General features: G+C 45.1%; 1 protein-coding gene across 1 annotated transcript; it reads right to left on the bottom strand.

Annotated features, from left to right (window-relative positions):
* Nucleotides 1-1,639: 1,639 nt before the first annotated feature.
* Nucleotides 1,640-6,679, bottom strand: RASSF10 (Ras association domain family member 10). Its single transcript, XM_037146778.2, has one exon. It carries the CDS (start codon nt 6,441-6,443, stop codon nt 4,917-4,919), a length of 1,527 nt encoding a protein of 508 aa, XP_037002673.2. The 5' UTR covers nt 6,444-6,679; the 3' UTR covers nt 1,640-4,916.
* Nucleotides 6,680-19,816: the final 13,137 nt, after the last annotated feature.

Raw genomic sequence — 19,816 nt, 5'->3', positions numbered from 1 at the left:
TGGACAGTGAAGTCAGTATGGCCAAAGACACTCCCAGTCAGGTGTGCAGGCCTGAGTCCACAGACACAGGAGTCCGAGGAAGGACCCTCCCTCTCTCCCCTGACCCTTCCCTGGAGGCACAACCTGGAGGCACAATCAGAAACAAGGCCTGGGAAGAAGTGCTGGGGACAAGTCTGACACAGGCATGGTGGTTGATACTGCTTTCCAGATGTGACAGTAAATAGTGCACAGCTGTCTGCCTTGACAGCTGAGGATTTCACGCTGTTGACTGTGCACCTGTGCTCTTGAGGGATTCAGTCAAAACTTTCATACTGATGCACAGGTCATTAATCTTCTGTGAGACATATTTTTCACTGGCAAAGACTGCATCCCTCAGACAGATGCCCAGAGATTTATGTAGGAATCTCTCTTCCTTTGTCTTTTCCTAAATCCTCGCCTGGAAGATAGTTACTGGCTCCGTGATCCTAAGAAAGCCTCTCCACAGCCATAGTAGAAATACTTGGACAAGACTTGATAATCTCTGAGTCCATTCCAATGCCAACACTCTGGGGCCATGCCACTCTGAGGGATGTTTTCTCCGAGTGTGCCAAGGGCTTCGTGGGTATAATGCACCTGGTGTGATAGAGCAAAATGGGCACACATTTTGGAGTCAGAACCCTGCATCTGCTACTTACCCACTGGGTGGCCTTGGTTTCTTTTATCTGTAAAATGAGAGGTTAAAAGCTTTGTCTCATGAGATGAATGGAGAGAGAATGCATGTGAAAAACTCAGCACCAGGATCTGGCACTTGGAAAGCGCTCAACAAACACAGTTCCTCCCATTCTCCTATCTGCTCCCGAGAACGCATCTCACAAACATTTTCGGAATGAAAATTTCACAAAGTGTCATGATCCAGTTTTTCCTTGTCAAGAACTTAAGGATGCGCTCAGGTGTAGTATCACATGTATTTTACTTATTTTGTGTATTTGTTTTATTTTGCTTCGTTTTTGACACAGGTGGTGAGAAGCACAAAATCAAGTATGACATCACCTTCTAAGCATAAGCTTTTCTGATAGACTCGAAATGAGAAGAGATAATAAATTTTTAAAAATAAATCTGGTTCTTTTATTTGTTAATCCCCTTACTCTTGTTACCATGGAGTTTTGGCCCTTCTCGCTCAGAGAGGCCCTTGGCCAGCTCTGATACGGGACGAGGTTGCCATTCTGAAGCAGGGCTCGGGGAACGCGAGGAGCTGGGAAGGAGAGGAGGCGCCACGTCCTTTTAATACTCGTGGGAGGACAGCCTGCTCTTTGTGTTGTACGGGTATTTGAAGGCAGTGATTGCCAGCCTTGGCTTCCTGGGTTACAAAGAGTTAATTCATTAATTTTGATTAATAGATTTTCTTACCAAAATATAATATCTAATGAAAGCCAAGGGGTGGTGAAATGGGAACTATCATGCATAGTGGATTGTAATTAGAACAAATCCTTTGAAAATCAATTTGGCAATTAAGTATCAAGTTTTTCAGTGTTTGTACTCTGGGAATTTTCTTTTCTGGGAACCTATCTTTTTGGCAGGGGTCTAATTAGGGAAACAGATGTGTGTACAAAAAACTTATCACAATGTTATTTTATAATAGTAAAAAATACTGCGAACAGTTTAATAACAAAACAGTTATATGCATTGTACATAGTGCATCCAACAAATAGGGCCACTTAGAAGGAGTTTGTGAAAACCTGAGCATAAAAATGTATATACAATCTCATTAAAATTACATATATATTTTAAAAATAAGCAAAATATTAAAATCCACAATTCAAAAGATCTGGAAGGAACTATATCAAACTTCAACAACGATAAGCTTTCAGTGTCAAGATTTTGAGTGGTTTTCCTTTCTTTTTACTAATGTTATTTTTAGGCCCATCACAAGAACTATCATGTATAACTTTTCCAATGAGCAAATCATCACCATCACCATCTTCTTCATCTTGCTTTATAAGGAAGTAAAGAGAAATGCCAGATGGGATCTTTCGGTTTGGTCAGGTGGCCAAGAGTGGGATAATTAAGACAAAAAATACAACTTGCATTCATTCCAAAAGAGGGATGGGGCTGGCCGGGGAGGAGCCTGTTTTGTACTGTCCCCACCAGGATTGCGGTTCCCCCTGAAGAACAGGAGAGGGGTGACTCTTACCGGGGCACTGAAGTCCTGGTGCAGGCACTGTCAATGCTATGCATTCATTTTCATTCTTAATGCCACGAGGCTTATTTAGAAAGGGAATGAAATGTTTTAAAATGCCTAGCATTTATCAGCCACTTTCTAGGAACAGGCACCGGTTTGCTTTTTTATGTCCATATTTCACCTTTCTCAGGCTTGCAAAAGCTCTTAGTATAAGGAACCATTGTCTCCTTTCTCTCTCACCTGTTGTGTTTTCCCCTACCCACAAGAGAGGGCCTTATGGGGATATAAGGGATTCAGATGGAGGGGGAAATGGGCGGCCTGGGCTTCTTTTCGTTACAAAACAAAGCCTGCTTGGTGCCTGAGAGTTGACTGAAGAGGCATCTTGAGGTGGTCAGGACAGGAAGGTCTGGAAAAAGGACACCAGAAAAACCCCACAGGCCTTCTCTCTGTGATGTGGCTTTATTTGCTCTACAGGCTGCAGGCATATTTGCTGACGTCAAAAGTTTAAAATAATAATAGTGAGAAGAAAAAACAGACCCTTTCTGCCAGGCAGTCCTGTTCTGCCAACTCCTGTGTTCTCTTCTGAGTTAATAAATGTCCGAGAACCACCTCCCTTCCCACCCTGAAGGGGGAAAAAAAGCACAATAATTTTAAAACCACTAGGTCAGCCCATTGCCAGCATAAACCATTCAGACAAGTAGCGTTTGTCACACTCTAATGAGGATTTTACCTTTGCCTCAAAAGTAAAGCTATCATTAGGCTTTGTGTTTACAGGAGCAAATGATTGTCTAGGGACAGTGGGTCTCTTTTGGTCCCTTCCTTATTTTAATCATGCTCAGGAACAAATACATAGATGTTTTCTGCACCAGACAAAACTGAAAAACCATAATTATGTGAGCTAATGTCTTTTGAAAACATCAATTAAGAAACCAGCCTTTTAATTCTCATTTTACTTGAAAATTGGAGAATATCTACATGTTGTCATAGCATTGGTGGGCGTGGGGGTGGGGGCAGGAGGTACCGACTCTCAAAAAGATACACCCCAAAAGGCTTCAGGTGGTCAGGTGAGTGGGCCCCATTGGCAATAAGCAGACAAAGAATCTCTCTCCAATGGAAGAAACCTCTGTAAAGCAAGACCTCTGAAGTTATCTTCGCATGTAGAGTTGAAACTGGAGCCAGCCCCTCCTGGGTTAGGTTGATACCAGGCTTCTGCACCAGGCTGGCACCACACACACACCCCATTGTTCACACCTCCTCCGGACAGATTAGATCCCACATTCCTCGGAAGCACGGCTGGCTCCTGGCTCCGGAGGGAACACGGCCAGCAGGTTCCTTCCACAGGGGCAACAGCTAGCTACAACTGATAAGTTTGCATTGAAGTAAACTGCAACAATTACATCTGGTCCCCACCAGGGCTGCCTCCAGCTATCTCGAGAGAGACGTTGCACTTGCACCTCCTGGCATGTGCAAAGGTGTGAGCCAGATGAGAGTAACCCGAGTCAAATCCTTAGCTCACTTTTATATGCTTTTTATCTGCAGCTAAACGCTGCTGTTAATCATACTGTTCACCCAAGGTGTACCGTGAGATTGTATTTTTTTTCTTTTTGGGGGGCCTGATCTAGTAAACCCTGGTATCTACACTATCTCATTTTCAATTTGGACAAGTAACTAATTAATCCCCCACCAAAGATACTGGAGTTGGACGAGGGCTGGGTAAAATGTGTTCAGTCATAGTTGGTTTTCATCACATAGCTCGGTCCAAAAGCCGAACGCTAACAAAAATCTCTGCTGTCAAATCTTAGTTTCAGTGAGAGTGCTCGTTAAACAGCAAGTTGACTTGCACTTCACCCAGATTCTAAAACTTCCCTTTTATTTTTTATGAAATAAGTCACTGAGGGGATGAAGTGGCAACATGAATGAAAGGGCAACGTACATGCCTTTGCAGGAGCAAATCCCAAAGGCCCAGATTACATTTTAACCAAGGCCTGTGTGTGCCAGGGATTTTTATCTCAAAGCGGGTGTGCTTGGCTTTTGGAATAATAAAACATTATTTTGGGAAAAGGACCCCATTTTAACATACACTGCATTACTAGGAGGAAATGTGGGGTTAAACTTCAATAGTTTAGATGTTGAAAGAAAATAAGGGCAAACAGATTTGCAGATGGATGATTCTCAGATCTGCAGAAATGTAAACAGCCAGGATTTTAGTGCCTATGGGTTTTATGGAAGATGTAAGGAAGGCTGAGACCAACACCAGTGAGCCCTCTTTGGCTAGTTTTAACACGTTCAGCATCACAATTAACATTCAAGGAATTTCCTTTTCATCCAAGTGTTTCTTTTAAAAGCACGTTGTGCTACCACCTAAAATTCTAGCTGCCATCAGACCTTCCCATACAGAAGAGTGGTGAAATTTCCGTAATATCTTTTTTCTGTTTTTGAAAATGGGCTCAGACCACGTCAATTTTCCTGGAGCGTTTGTTTTCTAATGTAAGGGTTCTCACGTCTCCCTCTCTCCTTTCCCTAAAAGTGCCTAGATTGGAGACACGGCTTCCTCGTCCTGCACTCTCCTCCACACTCACCCCCCGGTCAGAGGAGCACCGCTGCCAAGGAGCCTTTCCGGGCCCAGTCGTAGCCCTACTGCCCCGCAAGAGCTCCGGGTGCGCTTCCAGCCCGGTTTCCACGTCCCTGAGCCCGCCGGGCCAGGACTTTCTGTAAGAAAGGGGAAAGCTTCCGTCCCCCTCTCCGGCCCTGCCCCCTCCTATACTAGGGATTCACACACGGGCACAGAGTCTGAGTCCTGGCTGTGCATAGAGCTCAGCCCCGTGTCTGAGTCCTCATCGTTCCCAGGACAGCTTTTGGCCAGTCCACGGGCCTGGTCCACCCACACCTCAGTGCAGGCCTGAGGCCTGGGTTCCCGCGAAGGTCCGGCAGAGCCGGTAGACCCATCTGGGGCTACCGTCAACTCCAACGTGTGCAAAGTCTGGAGAAGGCCCTGCAGCTCGCGCTCCTTGCTGTCCCACTGCTGCTGGCTGTAATCCAAGTCCGACTTGACCGCCTCCAGGTCCGTGTTGAGCCGGAGCCCAATGTAGAGGCTGGTGCTGAGCTGAGTCCGGACCCGCTCCTGCTCCAGCAGCAGCTCACCGTCGGGGCTGCCATCGGACTCCGGGGACTCCTCTCGAGCCGCGAGCTCCTCCTGGCGCCGCCGCATCCACCGCTGGTTCAGCTCCTCCTGAATCTCAGCGGAGAGGCGCTCGAGCAACTCCTCCTGCTGGGCTCGCTGCTCCTGCAGCCGGAGCAGGTCGTCGCAGCGCCTGGCCAGCTCCTCCAGTGCCTCTGCCTGTGCCTTGCTGTCCTGGGGCGCTGCAACCGCTGTAGCTGCAGCCGCTGTAGCCCCCGCCTCCTCCTCCACTCCCGGGATGGGCGCGTCGAGTTCGATGCCGGAGCCCACCAAGTAGGTGTCCTGCACATAGTTGACTCCATGCCGCCGCATGCGGTCCAGGTGCACCTTAGCCTCGTAGCGATCGATCTCGCGGTCCAGCTCCCGGAGCCGCTGCACCTGTTGACGGATGGTATGGTCCTGAGAAAGCACCAAATGCACCAGTGTCTCCATGTGCTCCACGGATGCGCTCTCACTGGCGTGCGGCGACGATGAGCTGGAAGAAGTAGTGGACGACGAAGTGGAGGAACAGGGCGACGACAGCTGCTGCTGGCGCCGGCGATTGAGCTTGGCCAGTTTGCGGAAGGCCTTGCGCACCACCCGCCGCTGCTTCTCCTGTGTCATAGCCAGGCTGGGCCTTGGTGGGACCCCTCGGGCCGAGCAGGGGCGCTCGCGGCTGAGGACCACGCGCGCTTCCGCGCTGCGAGGACCTGTATTGGGAAGAGATGCCTCGCTACGCACCAGCACGAAGCGCACATTCTCCTGCTCATCGCCCCAGGCTGCCCAGAGGCGCAAGATGCGCGTCTTGTTGGGCAGAATTCGCTCAAAGCCCCGCCACTTCTCCACAATACAATAGCACTGAGGGGGCCCGCACAACAAGCCTGGCGGCAGCGCCTCATCATCCTCCTCTTCGTCCTCATCGTCCATGGCTTCTGGGAGCTCCCCGGGGCCTGGCGGGTTGCTGACCACCCCCCGCCGCCGGCCACGCCGCTGTTTCCGTCGTCGCCGGCAGCCGTCTTCCAGCAGCACACGGACCACGTCAGAGCAAGTAGTGCGACGAGAGAGCCCTGAGACCAGCTTTTCCTCCTGGCAGATCCACACTGATATCTTCTTCTCCGAATGATCCATGGTGTAATTGGGATGCAGGTGGCAGGTCGGAATACACTGGGGCGCAAGGACAGCGGACAGGCCAGCAGCTCTGGGACAGGATAGGAACCCGAGTCCCTCGCCCCTGTCAGCACTGGCCCCTTTCCTCCGCTGTGCACCAGGTCAGCTCAGTGGTGAGCTGGAGCGACTGCAGCTGAGATCCGCCCGGACGGCGCGCGCTTCTCGGGGCAGTGCGCTGGGGATCAGGCTCCCGCCGCTCTGGCTCTGCGCAAGGTTGCTGGGGCCTCAGGGTTTCGCTCCTCCCCCCATCGCTCCTCCCCCTCCCGCCCCCAGCGCCCTGAGCCTTGGCCAGATCCTGGAGGCGCGGCTCGCAGACCGCCCCTCTGCGGAGCTGTTAGCTTTGGGAGTTTCGGCCCCCCTCACAAACTCACTTCTCCATTGCGCGTGGGCTGGAGGGAGGACTCGAGGTCCCCCTCGCTGCAGAGCCTGCAGCCTGCGCCTACTCAGGGATCAGCTCTGTGTCTTCCCTCTGCTCTCCGGCTCCTCTCTCGGAGACCAGGGATCGCTGGACGAATGTTGACTTTCCCGCGCTCCTAGACCAGGTTCCCGGTACTTCATGGCGGGGGCCCTCTGAGAAATGCCCCTGAGCAGACGGGAAACCAAGGCACCCGGTGTTTCTAACAGAGACTAACTGCGTTTCGTGACCTCCAGCTCCAGCTGGGAGCTAGAAGCGATGCCTTGAACGTGGAAGGCCCTCCAGTCTTCCTAATCAGAAAGCAGTGTTTGCATGCCTGAGAACAAGATATGGCAGTTCACTTTGTGGGCAAGTGTAGATGCACAGTCATGCGGAGGACAGGGATGTGTTCTGGAAAACGCGTCCTTGAGCAATGTCGTGGTTGCAGGAACACTACAGAGGGCACGGACACCATCCTAGATTTACAGCCTTCTACACTCCTCCACGGTACGGTACAGCTCATAGCTGCTAGCTACAAACCTGCAGGACATGCTACTGTACTGAACACTGTATGCAACTGTAACACAGTGGTGTTCATGCATCTAAACGTACAAAAGGTACAGTCAGAATAAAGTATAAAAGATAAAAAATGGTACATCTGTCTAGGCTACTTACCATGAAGAGAGCACACAGGACTAGAAATTGCTCTGGGTGAACGGGGAGTGAACGGAAATGAAGGCCTAGGATGTTACTCTTGTCAATGAAAGGTGGCAGCCACCAACTCAATTCTAACAGGAGTCCCCAATCTGAGGCATGCAAATAAAAAGACACTTTATGCAAGTGAACAGTTTGCAAATTGGGAAATTTAGCCTCTGATGAAAACTGAAAATGCTCTCCCAAAAACTACTGGGAGAAAGTGCCTGATTTGGTTCCTGATTGGTCCATATTTATGCAAATGAGGAATCCGAGTTTAATTGGTTCAAACAGCACTGTCCTGATTGGTTGGAGTCATGAGTTCTCATTGGTCACTATGGGCCTGCTCTGATTGGTCAGTAAAGATGCAGATGAGGATATTACTCTATAGTTCTGATTGGACAGAATAGGCCTCAGCCCACTGGTTGAAAGATGATTCCAGGAACGCCTTTATAAGACTTAGCTCCTAGGGCAGGAACATAGAGCAGGAGGCTGGCAGTCTGTGGCTTTCTGCTGAAATGCAGTGCTGATGAGAGGCCCCTGTCAGCAATGGCTGGTAGACTCTGATTATAAACTTGAGCCCAGTTAACCACATGGAGTCCTTCTTGGAAGGTATGTTCCTTCTTGGGGTCAACACCGTACACCATGTAGACTTTATAAATACTGTACACTTAGACTACACTAAATTTATAAGATAACATGAGAGTAAACCAAGCACAAGAGAAAATAATATGATCAAGAGACTTGGTAAACGCGAGTTGTAAGATGCTGCTGCCAGTGTAACACAGCCCACTATTTTACAGCTAACATTTTTTAATAAGTAGAATGAGTATACTATAACAACAAAAAGTATAGTAAATACATAAGCCAGTCACATAGTTGTTTATCATTACCGAGTATCGTGTACTGCGTATCACTGTGTGTGTTATATTTTCATACGACTGGCAGCATAGTAGGTTTCTTTATACCAGCATCACTACAAATGTATGAGTAATGGCTACAAGGTCACTAGGCCATAGTTTTTCAGCTCCATTATAATCTTATGGGATCGCAGTTGTATACAAAGTCAGTCTCTTGTTGACTGAAACACCAGTTATGCAGTGATGACTGTGGAAAAGTCTGGGCTGGAAGGGGATGTTTAGAGGCTGCTCCTGGTGTCCCTCAGGGTCCTGTCTGTGGTCCCCCACATCACCTAGGCTTCCCACAGCCTTCTTAGCAGGGAGGCTCCTGATTCTAGTCTGAGTTGGAGGTCCAGACCCAAGTCACAAGCTTTTGTTTCACAGCCCACATTACATAAAGGGAAGCCTAGTCATTACTATGACAGTTGCTGGCATTTTCCAGCACCTGATGTGGTCAAGAAGAGATAGGAGCCACATTTCACAGCTCATGAGAACCAAGAACACAAAGCAAATAAGCTTTCTTTCCTCCTTAGATGCTGGTGAGAATGGTCCTTGTGGATAAGGTTTACCTTCAACTTAACCACATGAGCGCAAGCCTGATAAAGTCACTCCCTTGCTTCAAGACCTTGGATGGCTCCCCTTTGCCTCCTGAATGAAGCACTTTTATTCATTCACTCGGTAAATATTCATTAAGTACCTACTGCACTCCAGGCACTGTGCTGGGGCCTCGATGATGAACTAATCATACTTTTGGCCTCCAAGGAGCTCACAATGCAGTGGAGAGCACAGCTGAGTAAATGTGTCCAAAACAGGGTCTTCTGCTATCTAAGGAAGAACTTGAGGTATTAGGGGAATGCTGGAGTAGCATGCTACCTAGTCTGGAAGAGTCAATGAAGGCTTTCCTGGTGAGGTGGCATTTTAGGCAAGACCAAAAGCATCATGAATCTGCCAAGGAAACGTAGATGGACGGGAGGAGGCAGGCAACATTCTAGGCAGAAGTAACCACATGTGCAAAGTCAAGGAATGAAAAGATCATGGCAGTTACTGGAGCTGCAGGGAGTTTAAATGAGAGGAGTAGCTAGCTAAGAATGAGGTTGGGTGAATGAATGAGCAGGAGCTGAATTCCTTTAAGCAAGAAAAATTAAAGAAGCAAGAAGGACCTTTAATTCTATGCATCTATATTTGGACCTATCCTAAAGGCAATGAGAAGCCACAGAATGCTGATTCTGAGGTCAGACTGGATTGAAGGGGGATTTCCATCTCCTTAGCATGGTGTGTGTGTGTGTGTGTGTGTGTGTGTGTGTGTGTGTGAGAGAGAGAGAGAGAGAGAGAGAGAGCGCACGTCTCATAGTCTGTCCCAGCCCACTCCCTAACTCCTCCCTCCTATACTTGAATATCCTTTTCTCTTTCATTTTTCACAAGTGATTATTAGAGCTTTGTCATCAGTTGCCATCCCTGCTGGATTTTAAGTTCTACAGGGATAGATAGAGGTTATATCTATTTGGTTCACTTCTGAACCCTCTGCATTTAGCACAGTGCCTGGCACATTCTAGGTTTGCTCTGTTGAATAAATGGACGAAGGAATGAATCCTACATTATATTAACACCTCATTCATCCGAACAGCACCTGCATCCTGATGCATCATGCTTTTGTACATGTTTCCCCCACTGATTAGAATCCCTCTTAGCTGAAAAACTCTTAGCCATCCTTCCCAAACTCAGCCCAAACATCCCATGCTCTGGGAATCCTTTCTTTTCCTTGCTCTCCTTCTGCCTCTCTTAATGAAGAGTTTGCATTGTGTTGTGATGCATTTTAAATGTTTGTTTATTTCATAAGACTTCACTTTTCAAGAGTGTGGATTGCTATCTTATTTATATTTTGGTCTCCTGTGCCTAGAGAATGCCTGGCATATAGTAAGCTCTTGAGCTTCCTCAATGCTGTAAAGGAACACTACGATGAATAGTACCTAAGGTGTTTTTCCACCCTCAAGATTATTATAATTTCTTTCTAGAGGCAGACAGATACATGGAATTCGTGTTGTAGGAATGATCTGTGAAATTTCTGCTGGGGTAGTTAAAGGCTGGAGTGATCAAGGGGGTCTGAGAAGGCTCAAGAAGGTGAGGCTTTAATAAGTGGAGGGAAGCAGCTGGGGATATCCTTGGTGGGAGAAATTACAGACTCATAAGTGTTAATTTGGGTATGCATGGGGTTGTGCACCAGTGTTTCAGGGTGTGGGTTCTGGGGTTGCCTGCTTAGATTTGAATACCAGCTATGAACTTTCTAAGCTTTAATTTGTTCGTCTGGGGAGGGTGGGTGAAGAGAATAATAGAACCTTCCCTATAGAGTTGCCATGAACATGAAATGAAATACAACACAAAAGATTTAGCACAGTGTCTGTCATGTAGCAATTGCTCAATAAAACATTGCTAGCTTTATTTAGTACCTACTTCATGCTGTGTCCTGGGCTAGGCATTGAGGATATAGCAGTGAACTAGATAGGCATGGTTCCTGTCCTTACAGAGCTCATAGTCAGGACTAGTTTGGTATTTGATTAGAAATGTATATGTTAAATTAGGGTAGGCTAAAGTAGCAAACAAATTTAACATGTATAATCACTCAAACATAACAAAAGTTTTGTTTTTGTTCATGTAATACTCAAAAGCAGGTGCCCTAGTTAGGAGGTGGCTTTATTTCAGAAAATGATACAGGGACCCTGGTTCCCTCCATCTTGTGGCTCCAGAATCTCCTAGACCTTATCATCTATACCCAGCCATAGGAAAAAAAGAGAAGAGGGGCCACACCCTCTTCTTGGAGAACTTGGCCGGGAAATGGAGCACACCACTTCTGCTCAATGGCTAAAGAATCCAGTCACGTGGCCACTTGTATTGGCAAGGGAGGCTGGAAATGCAGTGAGTGTGTCAGAAGAAGACGAAGTGGATTTTTATAAGCAGCTAGCTACCTACCTTAGTATCTTTATAAGAAATGGGAGATCAAGGCACAGAGAGAAATTTCAAAAGTCTGTAAGTTGCAAACAAGCAGTGCAAAGGCCAATTTTGGCTGCCTTCCACAGAATACATCCTTTCCAGGTAGCCATGAACCCAACACTCTCTGTGTCTCATGTATGACCCAATTCACATAGAGACAACATGGCCTGACCACTGTAAACATTTGAGTTTGTGACTCTTGCTTCCCAGAATTATCTCATTCACTGCAGGGACTTAATACTATTGAAATGCCATGGTTCCCAAAGCTCCACATCCCTTTCATATCTCCAAATACACATATTCAACTGCTTGCCTCATACCTCTACTAACGTATCCCCAAAACACTTTAAACATTTGCCAAAAAGATAAGCTGAACCCAACATGTATCTTCCCAAACCTGTTCTGCCTTCTGAACCTGTACCCAGAGAACGGCCTCTTCATTCACCAATTGAGATCAGTAACCTAAGGATCACCCTGCATGACTCACCACCTACCTCATTTGCCCCACAGTATATTGAAGTTCTGTGAGGGCAGGGACTTTTGTCTGTTTTATTTTTGGTGCCTGGGACATTGACCAGCACACTGTAGGTACTCCGTGTTTGTGAAAGGAATGAATGAATGAATGAATTGCCTTCACTTATACCCTCATTATTTCTTATCTGGATCCTGCACTTTACACTACTTTCCTTGTTTCTGGTCTTTCTCTCATACTCCCTAATGACAAATGTTTCATGACTCCCTGTTATCTTCAGAATCAAGTCCAACCTCCTCAGCTTGTACACTCTCAGGATCTGATGTCCGCTTTCCCCAGTCTGGACACTCAAGCCACCCCCTTGCTCACAGTGTTCTCTCTGACTCCCTGGCTAATACCTACTCACCCTTCAAGTTTCAGCTTAACTGTCACTTCCTCCTAGAAGTCTTCACTCACAACATCCTCTCCAGGACATAATCCAAATAAAACTATTTGTTTTAGAAAAATTCATCTATATCAGTAGGTGTAATAAATTGAATGTATGATACACTTTTGTTAGGAAAAACAATAGGGGCTATAGGGGAAGGTAAAGAATGGACTTAAAAAATTTAGACTGTGGTCACTTAAACAGTTAAATGTAAACAGAGAAGATGCCTCTCAGCACATCATGGACATTTTCAGTATTAATCCTCAGGGTTGTACTACCCAATACTAATATGTTTAGTAGCCACTAAACATATGTGGGTAGTGAGCACTTGAAATGTGGTTATTTGCACTGATATGTGCTATTAGTATAAAATACACACTACTGGGGTGTCTTGTGACCGCCCACGCGTTCCGGCGGGGGGCGGTTGTGGGATTAATGTCAAAGACTCAGTACAAAAAAATGGTTTCAATACCTTATTAATAATATGCTATATCAACTACGTGTTGAAGTGAGACTATTTTGGAAATATTAGATTAAATCACTGAAACTATTTACCTGTTTCTTTTTATTTGTATTTTAATGTAGCTACTAGAAATTTAAAAGTATCTTTGTAGTTCACATTGTATTTCCATTGGACAGTGTTGCCTATACAAATGTCCAGAAACTTGAGCAGATTGAGCCTCTGCAAGTGTAGAGTTACTGTAAATATCCTAAACAAGTGTATGCATATCTGGATTGTGACTATCTCCAAAGCAAGCCATTGCATACCTTTTCTGGTTTTGTAGTTTGATTGTTTCTTTTTGTTTTGTGATGTACCTCGAGAAAGCTTCTTGCCCTGGCTGGTGTGGCTCAGTGGATTGAGTGCAAGCGTGCAAACCAAAAGGTTGCTGGCTTGAGTCCCAGTCAGGGCGCATGCCCGGGTTGTGGGCCAGGTCCCCACTTGGGGGCATGCAAGAAGCAACCACAGATTGATGTTCCTTTTCCTTTCTTTCCCCCTTCCTCTAAAAATAAATATATTTTTTAAAAGCTTCTTTCTACCTAAGCTATTCCTTCTTAGGCATCCTAAGGAACTTACTCTCAAATCCCACCTTGCAGTTGGATCCAATGGCAAGTCCAAGTACGAATGGTTGCCTCCCAGACGGGACCTCAGTGTCCTTGCTCATCTACTACTGCTAATCCCTAATGGAGGCACATGGATTCAGTCAGTGCTCTGAGCCAGAGAAACATACAGGCTTCATAACAGGAGAATGCACACAAAAAACACAATTGTAACCTGGGGGGAGGCACTCATAAACAATACATAAAGATGCAAAATTCACAAAAGAAAGGGGAAATAAATATGACCACCTCAATATGTAAACCTTCTTGAGAAAATATGCAAAGATAGCAAATATAATTTTTAAAAGTCAAATAATAACCCAGGAGAACATATTTGCAGCATAAATACCAAGAGATAAGGATTTTGAATGTATAAGAACTCACAAAATTTAGTTCACAAAAATATCATGCAACACTTTGTAGAATGGAGGAAGACTGAGTTATCAATAAAGGGCAAAAGAGGAAACAAGTAGCTAAGAAATGAACTAATGCCCAACTGGACCAGAAATCAGGAAATGGTAAATATAAGTGAAACGAGATGCCCTTTTTTCTGCCAGCAGATTGGCTCATTAAAAAATACGTGGTGACAGACTTGTGAAGATGGAGGCATACATCAGCATGCTTCACCTCTTTATGCAACCAGAGAAAGAATTACAACTAAATCCCAAAACAAATAACACCCAGAACTGTCAGAAAATTGAGCTGTATGGAAGTCGGACAACCAAGGATTTGAAGAGGAGATATTCATCCAGATGGGTAAAAGGGGCAGAGATGCAGGGACAGGTGGGGAGGCAAGGTGACATGGCATGGAGAGGTGGTGCTGACGGTAGAACAGATGGTCCCACATTCATGTGTGGTGGATAAAAATCAGGAGGGATACCTTGGGAGTGAGGAATCCTAGTCCCAGACCAGATCACATAGCCCAGGGTTCCAGCATCAGGAAAATAAATCCCTATAACTTCTGGCTCTAAAAACCAGTAGGGGTTGGGGCGGTGGAAGAAACTGATGGATTTTCAGGAGACTCCACTTAAAAGTACTGTATGGACTTAAAACATATGCAGACTCACCCACTCCAGGATTCGGCACCAGGATGACAGCTGAAAGAGCACCAGACACATGGGGCAAGTGCCAGGAAACCTCCAGAGGCCAGGCAGTAGCACTGGTCCCTCTCCGAGCCCCCCTCCCACCACCACACAGAGCCACAAAGCGGTAAAGCAGGTTTGCCCTGCCTTGGTGATTACCTAAGGCTCTGCCCCACACAATTGACAGGTGCCTTTTCTATAATAGGCCACGCTACTAAGACAGGGAGTCAAAGTAGCTCTACCTATTAATACACAGAAACCAACACAGGGACACTGCCAAATTGAGGAGACAAAGAAATATGGTCAAAATGAAAGAACACAATAAAACCCCAGAAAAAGAACTAACCGAAATAGAGATAACCAACCTATCAGATACAGAGTTTAAAACGCTGGTGATCAGGAGATTCAAAGAACTCACTGAGCATGGCAACAAAATAAAAAAAAGGGGGGAAATGAAGGTTACACTAAGTGAAATAAAGAAAAATCTACAGGGAACCAAAAGTGGAGGGAATGAAGCTGGGAATCAAATCAATGACTTGGAATGTAAGGAAGTAATAAATATCCAACCAAAAAGGCAAGAAGAAAGAAGAATTTAAAAAAAAAAACAAAAAAAACAAGGGTAGTCTGGAACATCTCCAAATGTACCAACAGCAGAATCATAGGGGTGCCAGAAGAAGAGAAAGAGCAAAAAATTAAAAACTTATCTGAAAAATAATAAAAGAAACTTTCCCAATTTAGTAAAAGAAATAGACATACAAGTCTAGGAAGTATAGAAAGTCCCAAACAAGTTGGACCCAAAGAGGACCACACCGAGAAACATCATAATTAAAATGCCGAAGGTTAAAGATAAAGAGAGAATCTTAAAAGCAGCAAGAGAAAAGGAGAAAGTTACCTACAAAGGAGTGCCATTAAGAATGTCAGCTGATTTCTCAAAAGAAACCTTATAAGCAAGAAGGGACTGGCAAGAAGTATTCAAAGTAATGAAAAGCAAGGACCTACAACCAAGATTACTCTATCCAGCAAAGGTGTCATTTAGAATGGAAGGACAGATAAAGTGCTTCCCGGATAAGGTCAAGTTAAAGGAGTTCCTCATCACAAAGCCTTTGTTACATGAAATGTTAAAGGGACTTACTTAAGAAAAAGAAGAAGATCAAAACTATGAACATTAAAAAGGCAACAAATATACAATGATCAACAACTGGATTTAAAACAAACTAAGCAAACAACTAGAATACGAACAGAATCATAGGTATGGAGATCATTTGGAGGGTCATCAGCTGGGAGCAGGAAGGGGGAGAATCAGGGAAAAGGTGCAGGGATTAAGAAGCATAATTGGTAGGTTGAAAATAGACAGGGGGAGGTTAAGAATAGCATAGGAAATGGAGAAGCCAATGAACCTATATGCATGACCCATGGACATGAATTAAGCTGGGGGTTGCTGGAGGGAAGGGGGTACCAGGCTGTTGGGGTCAAAGGGGGAAAAACTGGGACAACTGAAATAGCATAATCAATAAAATATATCAAAAAAATAAAAAGTATAAATTTATAATAACATCACTGGCCAAAATTAGGGGATATATCCTCTCATATACCACTGGTTTAAATCAATCTACTTATTTTGGTAATGTCTATTAAAAATAAAAGTGTGCATACCCCACATCCCGGCAATTTAACTTTATAGTATCTTCCTTAGGAATCACATGTGTGCTCAGGAGGAATGTATAGGGACATGCACCAAACCAATTTTATTTTAGCAAAACAATGGATACAGTCAGAGTTTACCAGTAAGGGAATGGCTGATAGCACTGGGGGGTAGCTGCAATTTGAAGGCTCAGCAGCAGTGAAAGCCAGTAGATTAGATTTATGTATATAGGCAATAACAAACCTTTCAGATGCATTGTTCAGTGTAAAAGGCAAGTTTCAGATTAATGTGTTTGAGGGGCTCCTATTTACATGTAAAAACATATGCACAAAACACATACACATAAAGTCACACTGTAGGTTTTCTAGGGACATAAGCATCGTTATGCCTGTGTAGAGCAAGGTATAGAAGGATATTCACTGAATTGAAAGCAGTGAATCCCTCCTGGAAGAATAAGACATTTGCAGAGAGAGAGGATCAAAGAGGAAGTTAGCTTCATCTGCAGTGCTTTTACGAGGAGGATTTAGTCACATATTACTTAAGTATGCTATTACAGTGTATGATTTTCAAAAGTGAAAGGGTGTGGGTTGGGATCACTAAGTTCTGGTTCTCCTTTGGTCCTTTCCTTCTGTGGATGCCGCCCTAGGATAAGTGGCATCTCTGTTCCCTGTCATCTGAAGGAACATGTATAATCCACTACAGTATTTCAAAGGGGTGTGAAGATTAAATGTGCTACTGGCCGAGGAGTAATCCAGTTGAATGCCTGGTTTAAAGAATGTGCTTCACACTGGATCTTTTCTTTCTCTTGTGGGTGAGCTTTTAAGGAGACAGTGCAGTTCTCCCGGTGGCAACAAAGATATTTGCTATGTAAGTCACCATGTTGGATCTCAAGGGTGGCATGTCATTTGATACTGTGGCTTTTTATTCATTTATCTTCTCAACACCTGTGAGAGGTAAGACATAGTTCCCTGGCCCATGAGAAAACTGAGGCCAAAGGGAAGGGATTGGCCAGTTTCCCAGCTCGCAAAGCTCTGTGAGCTGGCATTTTGTCTGGAATTCCTACCTGTCCAATCTGTCAGTCACAGTTCATGGCAGCCGTGGAGCACCCCAAACAGAAACTTCCGCCCTTAATTACCTTGAGCCATGTGGAAGTGTGACTGGACCTTGCTGTCTGAATCAGTTCCTCATAATGTTTAACCACAGAGAATAATCCAGCAATTGTGTTGATGGAAACATTTGGCTGCTCCCAGATGCTTTGGGGAAAATTTGGGAACTGCCACACTCATCCGCATCATTCTTGACTAAGCTGAGCCCCCAGCGGGGGGGAGATGCTAGACTATCATCCTCAGGGACACTGCTTCTTAAAGTGAGGTCAACAGGCCACCTACCCAGAATTGCTTGTAGTGTGATTAAAATGCAGATTCCTGGGCCAAACTCTAGATCTAGTGAGTCAGAGTCCCTGGAATTTGCACTGAGAACAGTCTCCCTTGGGGCCATGGCTGGGTGGCTCAGGTGACTGAAGCATCATCCCATACACCAGAAGGTTGAGGGTCTCTGGTCAGGGCACATACTAGAGGAACAGATTGATATTTTCCATATTGATGTTTCTCTCTCTCTCAAATCAATAAACATATCCTTGGGTAAGGGTTAAAAATAATAATAAAATAAAACAGTCTCCCTGGAGAGTCTTAGACACACTACGAGTTAATCCCCAACTGCATTAGAGGAAAGAGCCAGAGACAAGAATGCTCTTTAGCCACGTTGGCTCCATGGACTGTGATGATGTATAAATGAGACACATACACAATAGGGCAGTGGCAACATGACAGGTGAGAAAGAGACGCCCCTGGGAAGAGGGGAAAGGAGAGACAGGACAGAGCAGGGGAGAAGCCATTCATTCTTTACCCCCTGAATCTTATTTCTTTGGTAGAAGCCTAGATTACGAGGCGATAACATAGAAATGTTTAGGTAAGTGAATCTAAGGTGGCAGTGACTTCAGTCATCTGAAAGACATTCTGGAAGATATTTAGCGTTCTGAGTCTTTGTTCCAACAAACCTGACTTAGTTCCCGATTCACAAATCATCCCGGGAATGTATAGCACTTCCAGTCAGAGAGGAGTCTCTTGAGAAAAAAAGCATCATTTAGTCAATGGTCTATGACATCACCACTGAAGACTATATCAAAAGGGGTTTTTTGTTTGATTAATTTTCATTATCTGTTGTTACCCAATTAATGAAAGGTGATACTATTAATGAGTGTGTGAACGAGACAGTGTCTTGGTTGCCACATCTGAAACACTCCCCGGCTTTTCCAGGGTAGAATAGCACCGACCCAAAGTGTGGCCTTTCTTCTTCATAGAGAGACACCAACTCTTTCCCTCCGACCGCCCCAGCACCAGATTATTGTGTGCCAGCTGCTCACCACCCGCGACACAATATGAGGCCTGTACTTGAGTTACAGTTATGTGAGCAAAATGCTAGCTTTCTTTTTTCAGTGAAGTCCATTGAGTTGGGAGAAGTTTCAATACTGCGCTTCTTGGCTTGAAAGCATGATTGTTTTCGTTGCTGGTGTGAGCACACAGACCTCGCCAGTTCCCTTTAAGAAATTATTGTCTAGTAGAAGTCCAATTTGATTAAATGGAACCTTTGATACAAATAATGAAGCCATCTTCACAAGGAGATGTTCTTTCCCCCACTGAGGAAGAAACGAAGATGTGTTTCCATTGTCACTGCGTCCTGTCCGGACTGAAAAGGAAGGCTGTGGGCTAGATAAGCAACACTGGGCTTCGTCTGGGCCACGCAGCAGCCTCTCCCTGCTTGCGAAGAAGTTCCTCTTTGTCTCCCTCTGAAGCACGACGTTGTTTTCTTTGGGCCCAGGCTCCGAGTTAAACCTGGGTTAAACTATGGATCTCTTCCACTTGATTTTGCGATTGGGAGACCTACACAAATGCAAACCTAGAACACAACGGAACCCTTAGCAGCTGAAATCTCTGTGAATAGGAAAGAAGCCACCTTATCTTCCCAAAATTTTGTCTGGCTGCTTTCTCTCTTATATCTCTTGTTAAACTATACAATGAAATCACTGAATTTTCCATCTGTGAGTATTTGCTACTTTAAAATATACATTAAAGAGTTTTATGAAACAGAGCTGTTCTATAAAAGATATTTCATTGATATGACCCAGCAATTCCACTTCTCAGTATGTATGTATACCCAAAAGAATTGAAAGCAAGGTCTCAGAAAAATATTTGTACACCCATGTCCGTGGGGGCGTTATTCACTATAGCCCCAAAGTAGAAGCCACCCAAAAGCCCATCAGTGGATAAATAAAATGGGGTATATACATATAATCCTGCTTTAAAAAGGAAGGAAATTCTGCACATAGTACGACACAGATGAATCTTAAGGATATTATGCAAAATGAAATAAACCAATCATAAAAAAGACAAATACTGTATGATTCTACTTACACGAGGTACCCAGAGTAGTCCTATTTATAGAGATGGGAAGTAGGGTGATGGTTGCCAGGGGCCGGGGGCAGAGCAGTGACTGTTCACAGGTGTGGAGTTTCAGTTTTACAAGATAAAACGTTAGGACGTGGACAGGGGTGATGGTCACACAGCACTCTGAATGTCCGTAAGG

Source organism: Artibeus jamaicensis, unplaced genomic scaffold (genome assembly GCF_021234435.1).
Source record: "Artibeus jamaicensis isolate MK-2021 breed Jamaican fruit bat unplaced genomic scaffold, CSHL_Jam_final contig_797, whole genome shotgun sequence".
Lineage (NCBI taxonomy): Eukaryota > Metazoa > Chordata > Mammalia > Chiroptera > Phyllostomidae > Artibeus > Artibeus jamaicensis.
This window is presented reverse-complemented; position numbering and strand designations above follow the sequence as displayed.